This window comes from Hippocampus zosterae, chromosome 15, assembly GCF_025434085.1.
Source record: "Hippocampus zosterae strain Florida chromosome 15, ASM2543408v3, whole genome shotgun sequence".
Classification (NCBI taxonomy): Eukaryota; Metazoa; Chordata; class Actinopteri; order Syngnathiformes; family Syngnathidae; genus Hippocampus; species Hippocampus zosterae.
The window spans coordinates 16,395,001-16,415,729 of NC_067465.1; the positions used below are offsets into that span (position 1 = coordinate 16,395,001).

General features: G+C 46.5%; 1 protein-coding gene across 3 annotated transcripts in view; it reads left to right on the top strand.

The window, feature by feature from the left end:
- The window catches only part of mmp16b (matrix metallopeptidase 16b (membrane-inserted)), a 26,855-nt gene extending 17,255 nt beyond the window's left edge, over nucleotides 1-9,600 (top strand). Inside the window, exons 6-12 of one of the 3 annotated variants that reach the window (XR_007967155.1) lie at nucleotides 197-414; nucleotides 500-638; nucleotides 2,203-2,353; nucleotides 4,572-4,687; nucleotides 5,656-7,722; nucleotides 7,896-8,075; nucleotides 8,326-9,600. Coding sequence is in view for 1 of the 3 variants with exons in the window: in XM_052088464.1 (XP_051944424.1) it covers nucleotides 197-414; nucleotides 500-638; nucleotides 2,203-2,353; nucleotides 4,572-4,687; nucleotides 5,656-6,017 (986 nt within the window). In the remaining 2 variants the exon portion in view is untranslated. Of the gene's footprint in view, nucleotides 1-196; nucleotides 415-499; nucleotides 639-2,202; nucleotides 2,354-4,571; nucleotides 4,688-5,655 lie in introns of all 3 variants that reach the window. The other 2 variants (XR_007967154.1, XM_052088464.1) reach the window with 2 other exon arrangements.
- The last annotated feature ends 11,129 nt before the right edge of the window (nucleotides 9,601-20,729 follow it).

Genomic DNA, 20,729 nt, shown 5'->3' on the forward strand with positions numbered 1-20,729 from the left:
CCTCATTTTATATCAGATTCATATTGTTAATTTTGGATTTTTTTCCCCAAAATGTTTACACTTGTATTTAATTATATTGAAAGATTTACTTTTGACTTTTTCTTTGAAATTTATAGAGCATTGATTGTTTGTAATTGAAGAATTTTTAGAGTCAACAGAAGACAAACAAGTTTGTATTTTGCGATGATTTCTTCAGGTCCACCCGACAGAGCCCCGCAGCCGACAAGGCCTCCGCCCACGGCGCCCCCTCCTCGCTTCCACCTTCCCTCAGACCCCCGCAAGCACGACCGCCATGCCAGGCCCCACCGCCCTCCGCAGGGGGCCAAGCCATCCAACCCCAACTCCAAGCCCAACATCTGTGATGGAGGCTTCAACACGCTGGCCATCCTGCGGCAGGAACTTTTTGTCTTCAAGGTAAAAGCGGCACATCGATGAGCGATGCTGCTGACGATCACTCTGGTGATGATGATGATTTTCCTGATCCCTGCTTTATCTGTAGGACCAGTGGTTTTGGAGGGTGCGGGACAACTCGGTGGTCCCTGGATACCCCATGCAAATCAACTACTTCTGGAAAGGCTTGCCTGCCAAAATTGATGCCGTTTATGAAAACAGCGAAGGAAAATTTGTATTTTTCAAAGGTAATAAATGCAAGATACACATTTTAGATTGGGAACAAAACAGTGAGCTTGTGGAGGCAAAGACTACGGCTTGATTTAATAATAGTAAGAATAATACGGTAATAATAATAATAATAATAATTCTGTCTGGCTTTCCAAAGAAACCCAGCAAAAACGTTTGTCATGTATTTTTTAAACTTTAGAACGATAGTCGCTTACTCTATAAATACTGTTGACTTGACTTGACTCTATAATATTGCACTATATAAAGTAATGCAACTGTTCAATAAAATGTAAGGCGTTCAATAGGTTTTGCCATGTTTTCTTCAATTTTATTGACATTCTGCTGGTGTGTGCACTTTGACCAAAAGGGGGCAGTCTAAAGGCCTCTTCACATTGCATTTGGTTGTCTTGGTGTGAAATGCAGAACAGGGTGCGGGGCTGATGGTGTCCCAGCACCATCAACACTTGAAAAGTGGTTGCTTAACGGCCTACCAGAGCGTAGCCTGCTGACTTTACTCGCTGTTTGCATGTGAAGTCGACCGTATGGCATTCTTCTTGTGTCCCAAAGTTTGGGACACTCTGACACTTCATTTATTATGGCCTCATTCATTTTGTCCATGCCCTTTACAGTACGAGTCAAGTCAGCCAAAGTCTTTTGCTGATAGCACTCTGAGGTCACTCGGCCAAGCCCTCTCCTGTTGGACGTGTTCTCCGAAATCACTCGGCAACTCTCCCGAAACGAATGCCTTTCAGTTCAAAGTGGTGGAGCGACGACAAACATCTACTGTGTGTGTCGCTACATGACACGGCGCTCCATCTTTGTGCCCTTGCAACACATACACAATGACTGAGTTCGTCGATGGCATGCTGGGTTCTACTAAATGAAGTATGATAAGGCCTTTTTACAGAGAGGCACAGACAATTGTTTTTCAATGGGGAAAAAGAATATACGCCTGTGAGTATTGGCTGTCTACATGTGTTGCTCCATATTTTGTGTTGAAGTATCCATTTCTAAAGAGTTACGATACCACAACCCTTATGCTATAAATTAGCCTATGTGTGGTGTTTTGTGTTGTGCATTAGCATTAAGCGAGTGGACGAAAGTAAAGAAAGGCTTTGTGGTTTGGTTAATACGGAACACATAATTCTCTTTGTTTATGCTGAGGTTGACAGTACAGTAAACATCAATGCGGTCGATGCAGCTTTTATGTCAAGTAACTGCTGCTCATTGTAAAGTGAATTGAGTTGAATTGACTACCACCATACAGGGCTCAGAAAACAGTGCCTCTCCAAAAAGCATTCTACTTACATAATTTTGAGCCATTTTGATTGCTGTGTATATGCATTCATGTTGCACAGAATCCATTTTGAAGGGTGTAATTTTCTGTTGGATTGCTAACTGAACATAACACTTGCAGGTCTCACACACAGTCACACATCTATGAGGCAGATGAGCATGACATCTGTCACCCAGTAGGATCAGAGTGTGCTGTCAGTCAATCTGGAATCTCTGCTAGAATGAGGTCATATGCATACCAATGACAACACAAAGGTCAGCTAACGTTCACGGCATCGTTCACAGGCAGCCGCTTCTGGGTGTTCAAGGACACGACTCTGCAGCCGTCCTACCCGCAGGACATCTCGCTGTTTGGCAGCGGCATGCCCACACAGAGCATTGAGACGGCCGTCTGGTGGGAGGATGTGGCCAAGACTTACTTCTTCAAAGGAGACAGGTCTGCGTCATGCATCATCTAGGGTGTCAATGGGGACATTTTTCCACTTTGCCAAACACTTATAGGACATATTCTGAGAATCTGAGAAGTTTCGTTATGAGCCCAAAATGAGCACATGCTTTGTCATATTTATCGCAAGAATCTTATGAATACATTTTTGGTCAAAATGTCCACTCACTGTACCTAAATGGTGTCAGTACAAAACTAATTTGTCGGTGGTCGGAAAAATCACTCTTAACACACACCACACATAAACGCATAGGATAGTCTTTTCGAGAGATTCCAGAGTCGACCTTTTTATGATTTTGATTGCAATGAAGGAAGATGCTCAAATTTGTCTTGATTTTTATTGTAATCTGTATGCAAGCTGCTTGAGCAAGTGCATCAAGGTGTCTCGGAGGTACTATAGCTTCTCCCTTGTTGCAAATGAATGGCAGTGGAGTCTCACAGCTTGCCAGCATGGCTCTGTGACATGTTTGTACAGCTGTCACCATAAATCATCTGCAGTAGGGGTCACCAAGAGGGGAACGTGGCGCTGACAAATTGGTTTGCCACGATCATCATGGCAACGGTGATAGCATGCGCGCATTTTGTTTATCTCCTGACACAATGATGTATTAGCCTTTTGTGGTTATTGCTGCATTTCCTATCAAAGTGAGACCCAAACACATTTTAAAATCAGTCGATTTCTGAAATTGGTCCTTCATTTGTGGCAGTGCAGTCTCAACAGGAAATCTGACTTCTTGATTTTTTTTTTAATACACCCACAAAAATTGCGGTTGTCAGTTATCAGGAACAAGTCAGGTGTGGGGTATCAATTGCAAAATTCGTGTCAACTTCCAATTGGCTGCAACGATCGAGCATGTTGATTTTTATACCAGTATTTTTTTAACAGCCCCTAGTTCCTATCTAAGAATACCGGCGGAATTTGCATCATCATGCAGCCATTTATTCTCACATACTGTACATGGCGGTCACAGACTTGGTATATTCAGCATCATTGTGGTCAAGGGACCATAATGAGCCAATACAGTTGTTTGTTGACCAGACAAGATTTGCAGTATTGCAGACACAATGCTGCACGACTACTCCAAAGTTCCTCAAGTTCACTGAGAAGAGTTTTTAAAACCAAATCCAAGTACCGCTACTTTTTTATTCCTCCACTATCCAACTCAAAAGCATTCTGTCTCATATGTTGGGAGACCATGACTTTAGCTATGTTCATACTATTTTTTTTGCCTGTATGTGATATGTATCTGATTATTTTTTTCATATAGTGTGAACAGTACAATTGCAATCTTTTTCAATCGCATATTGTATGTGAAGTGTCCTCAGTATGAACACTCATCTGCACACATCAGACCTATTCGTCATCAAGAGCCAAATATGCACTATGCGCGGGAGACGACTGACAATTGTCTGCGAATATGCCTAGTTTTGAATGAGGTATCCATTAAATGAGGAGCCAAACCGTTGTTTCCTATCTCCAAATAATTTCTACGTCCTCCCACCTCGCTATTCGGGCGATATAAAGTGATGAGATGAGCCCCTACATGCGGGACCATATTTACTTCCATAAACACTGCACCACGTGATGTCGATCATTTTTTAGTGCATGTAATTCGACGTCATGCTTTGTGCGCACGCGTGACACATCACAGCTATGTCTCAATTGCATTAGACGTCGCATTAGTTATGTGACTGTGTGAACGAGTAAATAAAAAGATCACATTTAACTAAAAATCTGAATTGAGCATCACGCTGGAATGTAAGCCTGATAGCCAAACTCAGAATCCAGTACAGGTGAGGTACACAACCAAGGAGTAAATGTTCCCATCGGACAGCTGAGATTTCGTTGCAACGTAAATGAGTATATAGCTCCATTTCAGTGGTCAAAGGAATGTGTCAATGCTGCTGTCAAGACGTTAATAAAAGGTAAACAAAATCATCTTTTACTTGACATGTGCATCTTCCTGTGCTGAATCGAAAGAGCAAAACTAAATACGAAAACCATTTGAGTTATCCAAAGTACATAATTCTTTTTTTAAACGCAATGGACTTTTTCACCTGCTGCCAACAGCTCCTGCAATCTGTTAGAGTGCGAACACACAATTGAGGACCGGCTCATTGGAATCTTTGTGAATCGCCCAATAGTGTAAAACAATGAAACTCTTTGCTTATATGAGTGTGAATGTGGTCTTTGTGTGCCATTTTCCAGATACTGGCGCTATAATGAAGACATGAGGACCATGGATCCAGGTTATCCCAAGCCTATCACCATCTGGAAGGGCATCCCCGATTCTCCGCAGGGGGCTTTCGTGGACAAAGCCAACGGTACTCCACCTGGTGCCGCAAATCCCATTAGAGAGCGAGATTGCAACGGCATATACGGTTCAATGCCGCCGTTGTTTCAAAGCCGATTTGAGAGCGCGACGGCAGCCGAGCGCCATTAAGCTGCTTTGCTTGTTGCTTACACTTTACACAAGGAAGGCACTGCGGCATCGGCGTGTGATTGTCATGTAAGCTTTGACCAGGCGTGTCACGTGACCCAGCAAAAGTAACTACTTATGACACCCTGACCATATTTGAAAGACATTTGGTAACATGGGGAGTGGTTTTAAAATGGACCCTGAGCATTTCACACTGAGACAACAATGTGATCAGGGGGGAAAAAAATTACATTGAAAAACTATAAACAGATTTGACGTGATTTTTTACAGACTGGATATTCACCTTACTTAAAAGCCAAACATAGAACTAAAATGAGGCCATGTTGTAGAGCCGTGCCATCCAAACTATGGCCCGGGGCCTTTTGCATCCCCCAGTGCACTTTTTAGTGGTCCACGTGGAATTAATTTTGCAGTTTGAGGGTTGGCAGCATTGGATGTTGTGGGGACATGTCAGTAACGGGGACCAAGACTCCTACTACGACTACTATTGTAACATAATTTCTCTTTCCTGACACTGTGGAGAAGAAAGATAATTCAGTTTCATGAACAAAAATTCGTCCACTTTCTGCTTCGTGAACAAATCACGTGTTTGTCAGTTCGGGTTTTGCTTCTGAATGGGGAGATGGGATTCAGACATACATTGCTGATCCGGATGTATATGTTCCCCTTCAAAACAAAAAAAAAAAAGAAAAAGAAAAAATGTAGTGCTTACCTTTGTGGCCCGGTACCAAATGAGCAGAGGACCATTGGTAGGCAATGTATGCGCTAACCAATATTTCACCATGTTGCTGACAAATTGTGAATCAAAATGAAAAAGCAGCACTGAAATGCCGGCTCCCTGTGTCCGTCCAGGCTTCACCTACTTTTACAAGGGTAAGGAATACTGGAAGTTCAACAACCAGCTGCTCCGCGTGGAGCCGGGCTACCCGCGCTCCATCCTGCGCGATTTCATGGGCTGCGACGGTCTCCCCCCGGACCCCGACTGGGACTGGAGCCCACCGGCAGCCGAGGAGCGCCACTACGACAGTGGCGACGCCGACGTGGTCATCAAACTGGACGGTGCGGGCGGCACGGAGAAGGCAGTGGCCATCGCCATCCCGTGTGTCCTGGCGCTCTGCATGATGGTCCTGCTGTACACCGTGTTCCAGTTTCGCAGGAAGAGCACGCAGCGCCACATACTGTACTGCAAGCGCTCCATGCAGGAGTGGGTGTGAAGAAGGCGTGGGCTCGCCGAGCTGGGATCGACAGGTTTCGAAATCACCGGCCGCGTTTTGCGATGCCCGGCAGAACTGCACAAAAGGAGACTGAAGGCAGTGAGGGAGCCATATCTCTTAAGTCCTGTGTATTTATCTACTTGGACTCTTTTTCTCTAACGAACTCAACAGTGCGAGTGTGACTCAAGTTCCTGTATGTAAGTGGACTTTTTTTTTTGTCCTGTCTGCACACTTGCTTGAAGAAACTTCATGAGCACCAACCAATTAGATTTAAGCTTCAAATTGGCTTTTGTTCTCAATGGAATCACCCCGAGCTTTGCTTTTTTTTTTTTTAATTGAAATTGTATGACAGACTGACACACACACACAAACACACACACACAGACACACACACACGCACGCACACACACGTGCGTGCACACACAAAGATTGTGTGGACCTTTTCTTCCAAAGAGGATGTTGGCTCAAGTTTTTTCCCTTACTTTTGGTAACACATTCAGCTTTTTTTTTCATAACATATGAAGATGGCAGGCAGCTATAAAGTGTGGTAAAAATGCAACAACACAACACAACTAACTAGCCATTTTGAGGGTATGTCCTTCATCCAAAAAAAACTGTCCCATAATGTCCTCACGGAGTTAGAAACTTTAGAATGAGCAGGCATGCCAGTCCATTCATGAGTAAATGCACAAGATACAGAAAATCGGCCATTTTTGTTTGAAGTGGTCATTTGGACAACCAAAATTTGCTACCAAGTTTAAAGGGGAAGGCAAGTCAATATCGTTCTTTACAACAATATGTTCTCTGCACTTCCTCTAGTCCAAGCATGGAATTCTGATGAAAATTAATGATGAATTAATATGAATTAAGCAGAAAAATCCAGTCGTTTTCATTCATCTCTTGGTGCAGCCATTTTGGTCTTGTACTGCCATTTGTCGAGAGAAAATGACATCGTCGTCATCTCGGCAACTGTAATGTCATTTTCAGTTGACAGCAAGTGGTAAGATGGCTGCCCGCTGCGATGTTTAAAAACGCTGCTTAATTCATATTTCACTAACACAATATTCATCAGAATACCATGTTCAGACACGTGTGTGCACATAGAGCATTTTACTGTCGTCTTGATTTCCCCTTGGAAGCATGTACACGAAACATACTCGTATCGCAAAATTGGGGAAAACTATATTTTGTTCTTTTCAGAGCTTGGTCGCAAAGTTTTATCACCATATATCTATACACAATTTTGACTTCCCAAGAGCAAAGTGAATTCTTAGTACTCAATGCTAATGATAATGTAAAGTTACATCAAAGTTGACTAGTCGTTACAGTACGGCGGTCTGCAACATTTCTGTACTACTTATAAATTTGATGAAAAGATAGATTTTGATGAACCTGCTTAGAAAGAAATAAAATATCTGATTAAAATACAGTCCAGCATTACACTGAATCTAGTTATAATCAGTGGGAGCCATGCGTTTTTCTCATGGCAGGCTGTCCTGTACTAACTACTCAAAGTGTTAGGATGCTTGTTCTCATTAGCATACAGTTGTTGGGCAGAATGTTCTGGCGACAAATATGGAGCGTCACTTGGCGCCACTGCCCTCGTTCCTCCCCGCCAGTCCCAGGGTCCCACTGCCCTGAATATTTTAAAGATTAGCAGCAATCTAACTGGCCGACGCTCGCGCCGGACGGCTAACCAGCCTTTGTCATCTGTAGACTGAGTTGTCTTCGGAGCATTGTCTTCTGGTAGATTATCTTTCACCAGCAATCGTGGTTGACGGCCGACTCTCAAGTCCTCCTTATTGGCCGATTGGAAGACGAGATATCAAAAACACGTGATTATTCATTATTGTAGTCAAACATATGGATACGGGTTAGTAAAGTCGACTGGTTGACTAATTGATGAGTTTGTTTGATGCAATACTGAGTGCTCTCATCTTCACCTCCCCACTTTAACACAGCTAAAGTTACTATATATAAAGATATTGATAGATTTCTTTTGGGAAGAAAACTAAAACATTTCTGTGTCAAAGTTATCTTGGCATTGGAGTAGTAAAAGTAAAATAAACCTAACCTACCTAATCCAAATCCTAAACACTTACAAATATTTCTGTCCAATTTAGCTCGGTTTGAGAGCTTTTTGTTTGTTTGTTTGTTTGTTTGTTTGTTTGTTTGTTTCCGCTATCAACAAGTGCATTCCGTTCACCTTCAACGAGTTTGGAAATCCATACTATGTTTTGTGTTTGGACATTGCACGTGGGAATGGGGATGAAAGCAAAAGAACACTTATTTTTCCTCTGGAAAAGAGGAAAAAAAAAGAATACCGTAGTCTTTGAATCTCAAGACACAAGTGAGATATGAAGTGCATGTTCATACAGTGTGTGGCTGAAAATATGAAGTAGTTTTACTAAAATTAAACAATAATTCAGATTAACCGCAAAAAAATAAAATTGCTAAGAAGAGAAAGAATCCAATCTTGTTCAACGACTACCACGGCCTGAATCAATGAGTATATTTATAGAAATAAATCACCTCTAACATTTCACATACTCTGTGACATTACATATCCAAAATGAAATATTTATAATGTCTAACCAAAGTCTGATGAAATATTTAAGATGAGCAGCTTCTGACAAATATGTATCATCAACGCAGGCACGCCAGTTCAAGTGGAGCTTTGATGGATCTTTTTTTTTTTTTTCTACTTGAAACAGACTCAACCTCTCAGTAAACGTGTTGCAGCCTTCAAAGGTGATGTAATTTACGTTGGGTGGAGCTTTCGCATCATCATTTTAGTGGTGCCCTGCGACTGGCTGGCAAAACCGATTCAGGGTGATCTCCGCCAACGGCCCCAAGACGGCTGGGATGGACTCCAGCATGCCTGCGACCCTCATGAGAAGAAGCGGTCCCATAATGAATAGTTTAAGTTTAGTGGTGGAGGAGGTTGAAGCTGCGGTCCTAAAGGTTCTACTTGCTGTACAAGGTGTCTTTTTGTGATTTATTTTTTAAAAGAAATTGGACCTGACCACCATCTGTGACTGTGTACAAGGTATTATGTCAGTCTTAAAAGCATTTAAAAGTCGTAAAGTGGACGTGCGTGTGATGAACCGTGGATTTGTGGGTACAATAAGGCCAGGTGGGACAGTAATAAGTACCGTATTTCATGTTAGAGAAAGAGAAATGCATTTGAAGCTGCTATTTTATCTCCTAGACTGCTCATTGCATTCATGTGTTTTTGTAGAGAGACTAATCACAAGCTTTGAAAGCAGTACTGACTGACACTTTGACATGTGGACTAACTCCACCTTTGCGTTTTATTTTCTTGTCTGCCTTTCATCCAACTTTGTGCTGCTAAGCATTAGGGCTAAAGACAGGAAGTAGCTGATGCAACTAAGGAAGGTTTTGTTCTTTTTAAATTCCCGACACGTCCGAGGCCTCATGTAGTAGGATTAAACGTATATACAGTATGTACATAAAGTGGAGGATGCTGTCTGCTCGAAAGATTTGTTTTTATTTAAACCATCTACTACTCCAAGGGTAACGACATGCTGTATGTTCTAAATAAAAGCAAGTGCATAACAAACGAGTGAGTCACAGAGGCCTTCATTGTCCTAAAGCATGTTGAAGTGAAAAAGTGATGGGTCCAGCAACACCGATGCGTCGACGCACGCGTTGAGCTCACAGAGCAATCCCTGCGTTGGTGCTGCTTCAAGACGATCGCGTGACCAATACATGAACTGTGTCGACTCAGTCCAGGGGGCGTCGACGCCACAAAAGCCCACCAAACCGTGTTTATAAGGAAGTGCGTGTAGCGACGCGATGCTGCCTGCCGAAACAAGCCAGACCTCACCCTCGCTCGCTTGTCGAAGTACATGCATATTATTATTATGGAGCAGCTCCCGGGGAAGCACACATTGTGCTCCTGTCGGACTTATTGTTTACATATGCAAAATACAAGAAAAACACTGCCCGATATTTGCATTCCACGCCCCCAGTCCGGCCCCTTGGTCGTGATCTGATTACCTTGGTTTAAGCTTTGAACCACAGATACGTTGACACATTCCAGTCCACCCCAAACGTCTAGACATGCCCAAATTACACGAAACTTTAAACATGATACCATTTTGCTCATAGATTTCTCTGTCACTGTTTCCAAGTCACTGTTGGCTTGTTGATCTTGCTCGCTGTTGTCCTTCAAGTGTTGCTTTCTAGGCCCTTCGTTATTTATAGATTCGAATCTGTAAGTATTTTAATTTTTTCTTATTGCTCTTGAACTTTGGCTTCAAGATATTTTGTTTGTTTATTCTCGGCTTTTTTTCCTACTGTCACGTTGTGCCCGAGGCGATGAAAGATCGCCTTGTGCACAACAAAATAACGAGGTGGATCCCCAGGTAAAGCAGACATGAAAAGATCTTGTATGAACACAAAAAGTCTTTAATAACGAACAGAAAGAGCCCGACAGGGAAACAGTAACAAAAAACGCTGGTCAAATAAGGACCAGGGAAGAAATAAGGAAACAACCGAAAACGCTCGCTGAAAAAACAAAGTGCGAGGAAGTACTGAATAGGCAATATAGATGTATACAATTTAGTGACTAACGCGAATAGCAAGAGTAATGGCCGCAAGGCAAGAAGGCAACGAGTAATCTACAATAGAGGAATTAGCACGAGAGAACAACGGCATGGCGTGGAATTCTCCGGCAGTGAGTGGACTGCCGGAGCCTCTTAATAAAGGCAGGATAATCAGCCCGAAATTACGGACAGGTGTGCAGTTGGCGGAGGGAAAAGCCCGCCACTTGCTGGCGGGCATGGGACGTGACACCTACATTGTTTTTCCAGGCTCCTTGTGACCAGCGATTTCTGTTTGCACGTTGTCAGTGTGCTTTTCCCAAAACATTATTCGGTTTGGTCCGGAACCTGACAGAATAAACTAGCGGTGACTTGGAAAATTGACAGTCCATCAAATATGAGGCAAGGCATGATTGGGAAATGTATAACAAGTGGGTACACTGCTGAAGGGAAACTCCCTTCACTCCAGTTGGATCTGAAACACAATCAGAATCTGACACTAATAATAATTATGATGATGATGATTGATGACACCGGATAACAAGCAAATATTTTCAGCACATATTTGAGGACACCTGAATGTTCTGAGCTTACCTGGTAGCACATTGTAGAGGTTGCATTAGTTGACAGTGTCGTCAAAAACAACGGTGAAGCCAAGAGATTTGGATTGAGCCTCATGGGGCACATGACAAATCTTTGAACTACACGACAGCACACACCATCACGGGGGTCACGATGCTGTCATGAAACAAGCTTCGCTCTGTTCACAACCATGCTGTTAGTTGTAGTGGTGCACAAGCAACTCTGATGTATTTTGTTCAAATCTATACAGCCATACATTTTCTACAAAAGGAACATTACTTGTGACAACAACAATGGACAGAGGCAAAGAAATCAGTGAATTAAGAATTAACTTATCCTTTGTCCCACAATGGGGAAATTTACAGCAGCAAAATTGGGGGATAGAAAGAAGAAAAAAACAACGCTCAACACAAAACAACTGACAAAACAATGAGGCACACCTGGACAAGATGGAAGTGGCTGAAGAGTGGGGGGAAATGAAAACCTAATGACCTAAAGACAAGATATCAATACGGGACACAGGGGGATAGCATGAAACAAACAAACAAAAAAATACAGTATAATCCAAACATGGTGTAGATTGTGCAAAAAGGCACCTGAGACGATCCAACACATAACTGCAGGGTCTAAGATGCTGGCAGGGAAAGCCTACATAGAACGCCCTAACTAGGTGGCTGGCATAGTCTACCAAAAACATCTGTGCGGAGTATGGACTGGAAACCCCAAGGTCAAAATGGGAAACACCTCCGAAGGGGGTGGAGCATGACAGAGCGAAGATCCTGTGGGACTTCCAGATCCAGACAAGATGGTAATGGCGAACCAACCAGATATCGTGATCATACATAAAGGGCAGAGGAAAGCCGTTGTAGTGCATGTAGCAGTCCCAAGTGACGGAAACATCAGAAAGAAGGAACACGAGAAACGAGACGAGACGAGGATTTTTTTAAAAATATATATATACATACATATAAATGTACCGTATATTCTAAAGACGGTGTCTTTTCCTACAAATGATTTGTGGCCGAGTGCAAGGAGATCTGAAAATATGGGAATGGCCACCATGAAGCACCTACGCTGCTTTTATGGTGAATGCTTAAAACTAAAAATCACGAAAATTGTTAAAACAGAATTATTATTTTCTTCTGCGTCTTATTATTTTATTCTGCGTGAAGTGTCTTTAGCATTCTTGGCCAAATTATATGACAATGACCCATGCGTGCGGGACTCCCCTTAACAATGGTATCAGCGATGATCCAGTTCAATGGACAGTTTTAACACTATTTGATCAGTTTTTAATAATTTGGTTTATTTGGTTTGCAGCCAGGTGTCACGTCGCGTGTCCGCCAGCAGGTGGCGGGTTTTCTCCCCCGCCATCTGCGCACCTGTCCGTAATTTCGGGCTGATTACCCCCTTTTATTAAGAGACTCCGACAGTCATCTCACTGCCGGAGAATTCCACGCCGTGCCATTGTTCTCTCGTGCTAATTCCTCGATTATAGATTACTCGTTGCCTTATTGCCTTGCGGCCTTTACTCTTGCCATTCGCGATTAGTCACTAAATTGTATTCTCCTATATTGCTTAATCAGTAGTTCCTCGCACTTTGTTTTTTCGGCGAGCGTTTTCGGTTGTTTCCTTATTTCTTCCCTGGTCCTTATTTGACAAGCGTTTTGTGTTACCGTTTTTTCCCTGTCGGGCTCTTTCTGTTTTTGTCATTAAAGACACTCTTTGTTTTGACAAGATTCTTTCGTTGTCTGTTTTCCGGGGATCCAACTCTTTATTTTCTTGTTCTGCACGGAGCGATCGTTATCGCTTCGGGCAGAACCTGACAGAATTCTCCGGCCACCATGGATCCCGCAGACATCGAAAAGATTTTGTCCGCTCTTTCCCGACAAGAGCGACAGGTGAGTCAGCAGGGCCAAGCCATTAGGGAACTCCGTGGCACGGTCTCCATGCTGGCTCATCGGTACGGTGATTTAGAACCTCGGTTGGTCCGGGCGGAAGAGCGGAGACCATCTCCCCCCGGGGTTCGTTCTATCATTCCCGAAGCGCCCTCCTCATATCCCATTATGACGAGGGAGCCATCGCTTCCACACCCCCCTCGCTACGGGGGCGAGCACGGGCAGTGTGGACACTTCCTCCACCAGTGCTCTCTCATTTTTGACCAACAGCCGTCTGCCTATGCTAATGACGCCGCCAAGGTGGCTTATGTCATGAGTCTGTTAACAGGTCCGGCAGCATCGTGGGCGATTGCGACCAGTGACGCCAAGCCGAATCTCCGTACTTCGTTCCCCGACTTCGTGGCTGCGTTCCGCCGGGTGTTCCATCATCCCGTGCGGGGCAGAGAGGCAGAGGGCCGGTTACTCGCCCTCCACCAGGGAGAGCGATCGGTAGCGGACTACTCCATCGAGTTCCGGATCCTGGCCGCCCAGAGTGGATACGGTGATCGGGCGCTGTGTGGCCTGTTTCGCCGTGGACTAAACCCTCAACTCAAGGACGAGCTGGCGACCCGCGACCACAGCACCAACCTGGAGGAATTAATCGACCTCTCCCTCCTCATGGACAATCGCCTGAGGGAGCGAAGCCGGGAGCGTGGAGATGAGCGGCCCCAGTTCCGACGAACACCCACGGAGGAACAGGTGCAGCTGGGAGGCAGGGACGCTGGTACGGAGGAAAGGAAGCGTCGTTTCAGCGATCGAGCGACGACTGACGGCGTTCCACCATCTCCTCACGCCGCAACCAGCCATCCGGGGCCGTCACCCCCTGCCCACCAGGAGTACTGTGAGTCACGACCGCGCGCGCCTCCCTTCGAGTCTAGGCGAGTCGACTCGCGGCCTGGACACCCCAACAGACTCGAACTCGAGGGGGAGATATTAGGAGGGTCCCGGTCGTGGCGGGTTCGGGCTCTGGTAGACTCGGGGGCAGATGACTGTATAATGGACACCGATCTCGCATCCGAGCTGGGTTGTTCCGTGGAGAAGTTGATAGATAGGAAGCGGGTTTGTGATCTTGATGGGCGCCTCCTGGCGGTAGTTACGCATAGGACGGAGCCGTTGAAACTTCTACTGTCCGGCAACCATGTCGAACATCGCCGTTTTTACTTAATGCGGTCTCGCAACGCCCCGATCGTTCTCGGGTTACCCTGGCTCAAGACACACAATCCCGTGATTTCCTGGGCGCGCCCAGCGATAGACAGCTGGAGCCAGTACTGTTACCAGCACTGTCTGCAATCGGCCGTCGGGAAGCATGAACGTGTCTCACCCCCCGAGGAGATCTGCCTTGACGGAGTGCCGGATTGCTATCGGGATCTAAAGGAGGTGTTCAGCGAGGATCGTGCCCACTCTTTGCCTCCACACCGCCCCTACGATTGTGCTATAGACCTGCAGGCGGGCGCTCCGTTGCCGACCTCGCGGCTGTATCAGGTGTCCCAACCCGAGCGCGAGGCATTGACGGAGTACATCAACAGCTCGCTCGCCGCAGGTCTTATTAGACCATCGCGTTCACCGTTAGGGGCGGGTTTTTTCTTCGTAGGGAAGAAAGACAAGACCCTGCGACCCTGCGTAGACTATCGGGGATTAAACGAGATAACTATTAAGAATAGATACCCGCTACCCTTGCTGGACTCCGCCTTCGCCCCATTACAGTCAGCCACCATTTTCTCCAAATTAGACTTGCGCAGCGCTTACCACTTGGTTCGCATCCGGGAGGGTGACGAGTGGAAGACGGCTTTTAAGACCCCTCTGGGTCATTTTGAATACTTGGTTATGCCTTTTGGGCTCACCAACGCCCCTGCCGTTTTCCAAAACCTAATCAATGATGTGCTAAGGGACATGATTAACATCTTTTGTTTCGTTTACCTTGACGATATTTTAATTTTTTCCCGGTCATTACACGAGCACCAGCAACACGTTAGGCTGGTGCTACAACGTCTACTGGAGAACCGGCTCTTCGTCAAGGCAGAAAAGTGTGAATTCCATGTCCCCGCCGTCTCCTTCCTAGGGTTCATTATTGAACAGGGCAGGTTAAGGGCGGACCCCATTAAGACGCGTGCAGTTACTAACTGGCCGGTTCCAACCAATCGCAAGGAACTGCAGCGCTTTCTGGGGTTCGCCAACTTCTACCGACGCTTCATCCGCGGTTATAGTCAGAAGGCGCTCCCCTTAACCCGCCTTACGTCCATTAAAGCCCCATTTAAGTGGGATCCGACCGCGGATGCGGCGTTCGCAAACCTGAAGGCGGCGTTCACCAGTCCCCCCGTACTACAGCACCCTGATCCTGATCTCCCCTTTATCGTGGAGGTGGACGCCTCGGATTCGGGGGTGGGGGCTGTGCTGTCCCAGCGCTCTCCGGTCGACCAGAAGTTGCACCCCTGCGCCTTCTTCTCCCGTCGACTCAGTGCCGCCGAGTCCAATTACGACGTGGGCAACCGTGAACTGTTGGCAGTTGTGACCGCCTTGCAGGAGTGGCGGCACTGGCTCGAGGGGGCAAAGGAACCCTTTACGGTCTACACAGATCATAAGAACCTCGCCTACCTCCGCTCCGCCAAAAGACTGAACGCCCGTCAGGCCCGGTGGGCCCTCTTCCTCACCAGGTTCGACTTCATACTCACCTACTCTCCCGGGTCTAAGAACACCAAGCCCGACGCCCTTTCCCGTCTCCACGAGCCTGCGGGGAGGGATCGACCCCCGGAGACCATCCTCCCGTCCCGGTGCGTCGTGGGGGCCGTCCAGTGGGAGGTTGAGCAGCGGATCCAGGCAGCCCTGGAGGGGGTTCAGGTGCCGACGGAGTGCCCAGCAGGGAGGCTATTCGTTCCTCCTTCCTTACGATCTGAAGTTCTGCAGTGGGGACATGGGTCCAAGGTGGCGTGTCATCCCGGGGTGAACCGGACTGTGCAACTCGTCGCCCAGCGTTTCTGGTGGCCGGAGCTCCGCAACGACGTGACGGAGTTCATCAAGGCCTGCACCTCCTGCGCCTGCGGCAAGTCGTCCCATCAACCGCCGGCGGGACTGCTCCAGCCGTTGCCCATTCCTCCTCGCCCGTGGTCCCACATCGCCCTGGACTTCGTCACGGGTCTCCCGCCTTCCCGGGGTCGAACAGTCGTACTCACGATCGTGGACCGCTTCTCCAAGGCGGCTCATTTTGTTCCTTTGTCCAGATTGCCGTCGGCACTGGAGACCGCCGACCTCCTCGTCGAACACGTCTTCTGTCTCCACGGCATTCCACTGGACATTGTCTCGGACCGGGGGCCCCAGTTCGTATCCCGCGTCTGGAAGCAGTTCTGCCGGTCCCTCGGGGCCACGGCCAGTCTGACCTCGGGGTACCACCCCCAGTCCAATGGACAAGCCGAGCGTGCCAACCAGGATCTGGGGGCGGCCCTCCGCTGTGTGTGCCTTCACCGTCCCTCATCCTGGGTCGACCACTTACCCTGGGTGGAGTACGCGCACAACACCCTCGTCTCTTCTGCCACTGGTAGGTCCCCCTTCATGGCCGCCTACGGGTACCAGCCGCCGCTGTTCCCGTCCCAGGAGGGGCAGGTGGAGGTCCCCTCTGTGCAGCACCACCTCAAGCGGGCCCATCGCGTGTGGAAGGAGGCCCGGGCTGCGTTGTCCCGCACGGCGGCCAGGAACCAGCGGATCGCGGATCGTCGCCAGCGCCCGGCTCCTTCATACGTGGTAGGACAGAAGGTGTGGTTGGCGACGAGGGATCTTCGGCTGGCCGGCACGTCTGCGAAACTGGGACCCCGATTTACTGGACCGTTCGAGGTCGAGGCCGTCATCAGTCCAGCTGCAGTCAGGCTCCGGCTGCCGCCCACCATGAAGGTTCACCCCGTCTTCCACGTCTCCCTACTCAAACCCGTGTCTTCCAGTGACTTGGCTCCTCCTCCCACGCCGCCGCCCCCTCCGCGGGTCGTCGACGGTGACCCGGTGTACACGGTTCGTGCCATCCTGGACTCTCGGCGCAGGGGAAAGGGGTTCCAGTATCTGGTCGACTGGGAGGGCTACGGGCCTGAGGAGCGGCAGTGGGTGCCTCGCTCCTGGATCCTTGACCCGTCCCTTTTGCGCGACTTCCACGCTGCACATCCATCCAAGCCGGGTAGTCCGCCGGGAGGCGTCCATTGAGGGGGGGGGTACTGTCACGTCGCGTGTCCGCCAGCAGGTGGCGGGTTTTCTCCCCCGCCATCTGCGCACCTGTCCGTAATTTCGGGCTGATTACCCCCTTTTATTAAGAGACTCCGACAGTCATCTCGCTGCCGGAGAATTCCACGCCGTGCCATTGTTCTCTCGTGCTAATTCCTCGATTATAGATTACTCGTTGCCTTATTGCCTTGCGGCCTTTACTCTTGCCATTCGCGATTAGTCACTAAATTGTATTCTCCTATATTGCTTAATCAGTAGTTCCTCGCACTTTGTTTTTTCGGCGAGCGTTTTCGGTTGTTTCCTTATTTCTTCCCTGGTCCTTATTTGACCAGCGTTTTGTGTTACCGTTTTTTCCCTGTCGGGCTCTTTCTGTTTTTGTCATTAAAGACACTCTTTGTTTTGACAAGATTCTTTCGTTGTCTGTTTTCCGGGGATCCAACTCTTTATTTTCTTGTTCTGCACGGAGCGATCGTTATCGCTTCGGGCAGAACCTGACACCAGGCAGCCAGAATTGAGACCTTGTGGTTGGTCATCATTAATCTCTGCCAGAGATCCCGTGAAGTCCCCAACCGCTGACACCACGCTGCACTGGCCTCATTGATCAAATGGTGCATGTAAGGATCAGCTGATGTGCGGATGACAGTCAGGCGTGCCAGCAAGAATAACACAATTTTATACTTGTTGTCCATGCTCATTGTGACATATGACTTCTCTTCAATAACAACTTTGTGTCAGTGTGTGTCATTTTCAATTCAATTACCGGTACCAGTAGCAAGGAATTCAGACTTCAAAAGATGGAGAGAATCTAAACACATTTCAAGGCCAAAAACCATCATTTCTTGGTTTTGTCGGAATCTTGTGGATTTGTTTGGCATGGTCTCTTTGGCTATTTAGAGCATCACATCACAGGTTTAATAGTAATATCCCAAAATGTGTTGTTTGCTTCCTTTTCTTCCATCTCTAGTTGCCTCAGAGAGTAATTTTCTATGGTATTCTGTGGATAATCTAGAATGAACAAAGAGATTCATCCAGCCATCCGTTTTCCGATCTGCTTTTATCCTTACAAGGGTCACGGGGAGTGTTGGAGCCTATCCTAACTGTGTTTGGGCAGTAGGCTGCGACACCCTGACCAGGTTGCCAGTCAATCGCATGGCACACAGAGATGCTCACACTCACACCTAGGGACAATTTCGAGTGTTCCATCAACCTGCCACACATGTTTTTGAAATGTGGGAAGAAACCGGAGTACCCAGAGCAAACCTACGCAGCTACGGGGAGAACATGCAAACTCCATATAGGAAGACTGGAGCCGGAATCAAACCCATGACCTCTGCACTGTGAGGTCGACGCACTAACCGCAAACAGATTCACCCTAGCCAAAATTATGAGACGCTTTGCTGGAGTAGGCTAAATTTGTGAGAGAAGTTCACGCAGTCAAATCGTTGTGGTTATCTCAGGCAACAATGCAAATTCACCATTTTTCAGCAGTTAACAGAAAATACCTACAAAATGGATCCCGCTCACATGTTACAACCATGAAAAAAATTAGATATACTGCATTTACTGTATATAGGAAACACTACAATGCAAGAAACCATAGCATGTGATAGAGTTAGCGCGTACAACCTCAAAAATACATTCATCAATACAAAGACAATTGGAGCAAGAGTGCAATTCATTTCAATTTATACTTATGATAATTTACTACTATACTGTACTAGATTAAGATATCCTTTACCGTGCCATTTTTTAATTTTTTGGGTGGGGGGCTGGCAGACGTTAACATAAATGTAATGAAATTATGCTCATGCCACAGCATAAAGCAAAGAACCAAACTCAAACTTTGGAGGATTAAATTCATTGAGCCGCATCCGAATGTAAATGTGAGTCACCAAAATTGTACTCTTGCTACAATCAAAACAAACCCAACAATGTTACAGAAATGACAAAGTTCAGTAAAAATGTTAAATTAAAACTACTAAATGAATAAATGAATTCAATTACATTGAAATCATACAAAAAATCTGAATTGTCCCACGGTTTGCGTGTGAGCGAGGATGGTCTCTGTGTGTCCTGCGATTGGCTGGCAACCAGTTCCGGCCGCCGCCTACTGCTTGGGATAGGCTACAGCACCTCCACGACACTGAAAATGAAATGGATGGATGGATGAAATCATGCACATGCTTTGCCACAAAAATCAACTTGCAACATTACAAGTTACAGACAGGAAAATTCACATAAACCATAAAAGATTACATGCACGGAAAATCCTATTGGATCCCCCGCACCCTGCCCACCACCTTTTCCAGCTACTTCCCTCAGGCAGGCGCTACTGATCCATGCGCACCAAATCCAGCAGGCACTTGAACAGCTTCTTCCCTCTAGCCATTAACTCCCTAAACCTAAACAGTCACTGATGTATACTCCAACGCACCAGACACTTCAAAGCGCTCAAGGACATCTACATAATTACACATTTCTTGTCCTACAAATACTGCTACTGGTCACTTTAAAATGGTTCAATGATTTTCTGCACCGACTGTACAACTTTTATAGTATTGTATTAATATTGTAATCGGCCGCAGTACGTGAGGTTGCAGAGCTGTGAGTCGGACAGGCTTCTCTGCAGCACTGGAGCGCCGCAGGGGACTGTTCTGGCTCCATTCCTGTTAATCCTCTCCACCTCGGACTTCAGACACGCCACTCCAAACTGCCACGTTCAGAAGTTCTCAGATGAATCTGCGATTGTTGGCCTCATTACAGAGGGGGACGATCGGGAGTACAGGGGACTGACAAAGGACTTTGTGGACTGGTGCCAGCAGAATCTCCTCCAGATCAACCCTAGGAAAACTAAGGAGTTGGTTGTGGATTTATGCAGGAAGCAGTCCTCACCAGCACCAATGAACATCCAGGGTATGGACATAGAGAGGGTGATCTCCTGCAAGTACCTAGGTGTTCTTCTGAACAACAAGCTAATAACAACAACAAAAAAATAAAGGATATCTTAACTTATTCTACCACTGATCACTTTCGCTCTGCTTGATACTTTGCACATTGTCTCACAGTTGTTACAGGGTGGTACCACCGCACTACGGTTCACTTAAATTACGAAATGTCCTTCCATACTTAATTTTTCCATACCCATTTGTCATGTCCTTGTTTATGATGATACTAATGCAGCGTGTTATACCGGAGACAAATTTCTTGTGTGTTCTACATACTTGGCCAATAAAAATGATTCTGATTCTGATGAAAATGAGCACAACATTCATATGCAGTTTGAACCAGAACATCAAATGGGTCAGATTATATACCGGGTACAAAAAAGAATGCCTAATAATCCATCCATCTATCCCAGCTGTCTTCAGGCAGTAGTCGGGATAAACCTGTAACTTGTTGCCAGCCAATCGGACTGCACACATAGATAA